This window comes from Nannospalax galili, unplaced genomic scaffold (assembly GCF_000622305.1).
Source record: "Nannospalax galili isolate Female #2095 unplaced genomic scaffold, S.galili_v1.0 scaffold6568, whole genome shotgun sequence".
Classification (NCBI taxonomy): Eukaryota; Metazoa; Chordata; class Mammalia; order Rodentia; family Spalacidae; genus Nannospalax; species Nannospalax galili.
This window is the reverse complement of record NW_008357056.1, coordinates 5,757-6,481: the sequence shown is the minus strand read 5'-3', so window position 1 is coordinate 6,481 and position 725 is coordinate 5,757. Positions and strand designations below refer to the sequence as shown.

Sequence of the window (725 nt, the reverse complement as noted above, 5' to 3'; positions counted from 1 at the left end):
CCACCACCACAGTGACCACAACCCCAGTACCTACCACTACAGAGACCTCTATGCCAACATCTACCACTACTCAGTCCCCAGCACCCACACCCACCACCACAGTGACCCCTTCCCCATCACTCTCCATCACAGAGACCTCACCGTCAACTTCTACAGTAACAGAAACCACAACCCCAACACCTACCACTACTCAGACCCCAACACCTCCACCCACCATCACCACAGTGACCACAACCCCAACACCTACCACTACTCAGACCCCAACACCTACACCCAGCACCACAGTGACCACAACCCCAACACCTACCACTACTCAGACCCCAACACCTACACCCAGCACCACAGTGACCACAACCCCAACACCTACCACTACTCAGACCCCACCCCCTCCATCCCCCACCACCACAGTGACCACAACCCCAGTACCTACCACTACTGAGACCTCTATACCAACATCTACCACTACTCAGACCCCAGCACCCACACCCAGCACCACAGTGACCACAACCCCAGCACCCACAACCACAGAGACCTCACCCTTAAGATCTACCACCATAGAGACTTCTACTCCAACACCTACCACTACTCAGACCCCAACACCTCCATCCACCACCACCACAGTGACCACAACCCCAACACCTACCATTACTCAGACCCCAGCACCTCCATCCACCACCACCACAGTGACCACAACCCCATCACCTACCACTACTCAGACCCCAACA

The 725-nt window shown here is 55.7% G+C and overlaps 1 protein-coding gene across 1 annotated transcript in view; it reads left to right on the top strand.

Moving 5' to 3' along the window:
• Nucleotides 1–42: 42 nt before the first annotated feature.
• LOC103751557 (histidine-rich glycoprotein-like) overlaps nucleotides 43–725 on the top strand; it is a gene marked incomplete at its 5' end in the record, with an annotated part of 3,849 nt that continues 3,166 nt past the window's right edge. Inside the window, one exon of the mRNA XM_008855045.1 lies at nucleotides 43–422. Within this exon, the coding sequence (XP_008853267.1) occupies nucleotides 43–422 (380 nt within the window). The remainder of the gene's footprint in view (nucleotides 423–725) is intronic.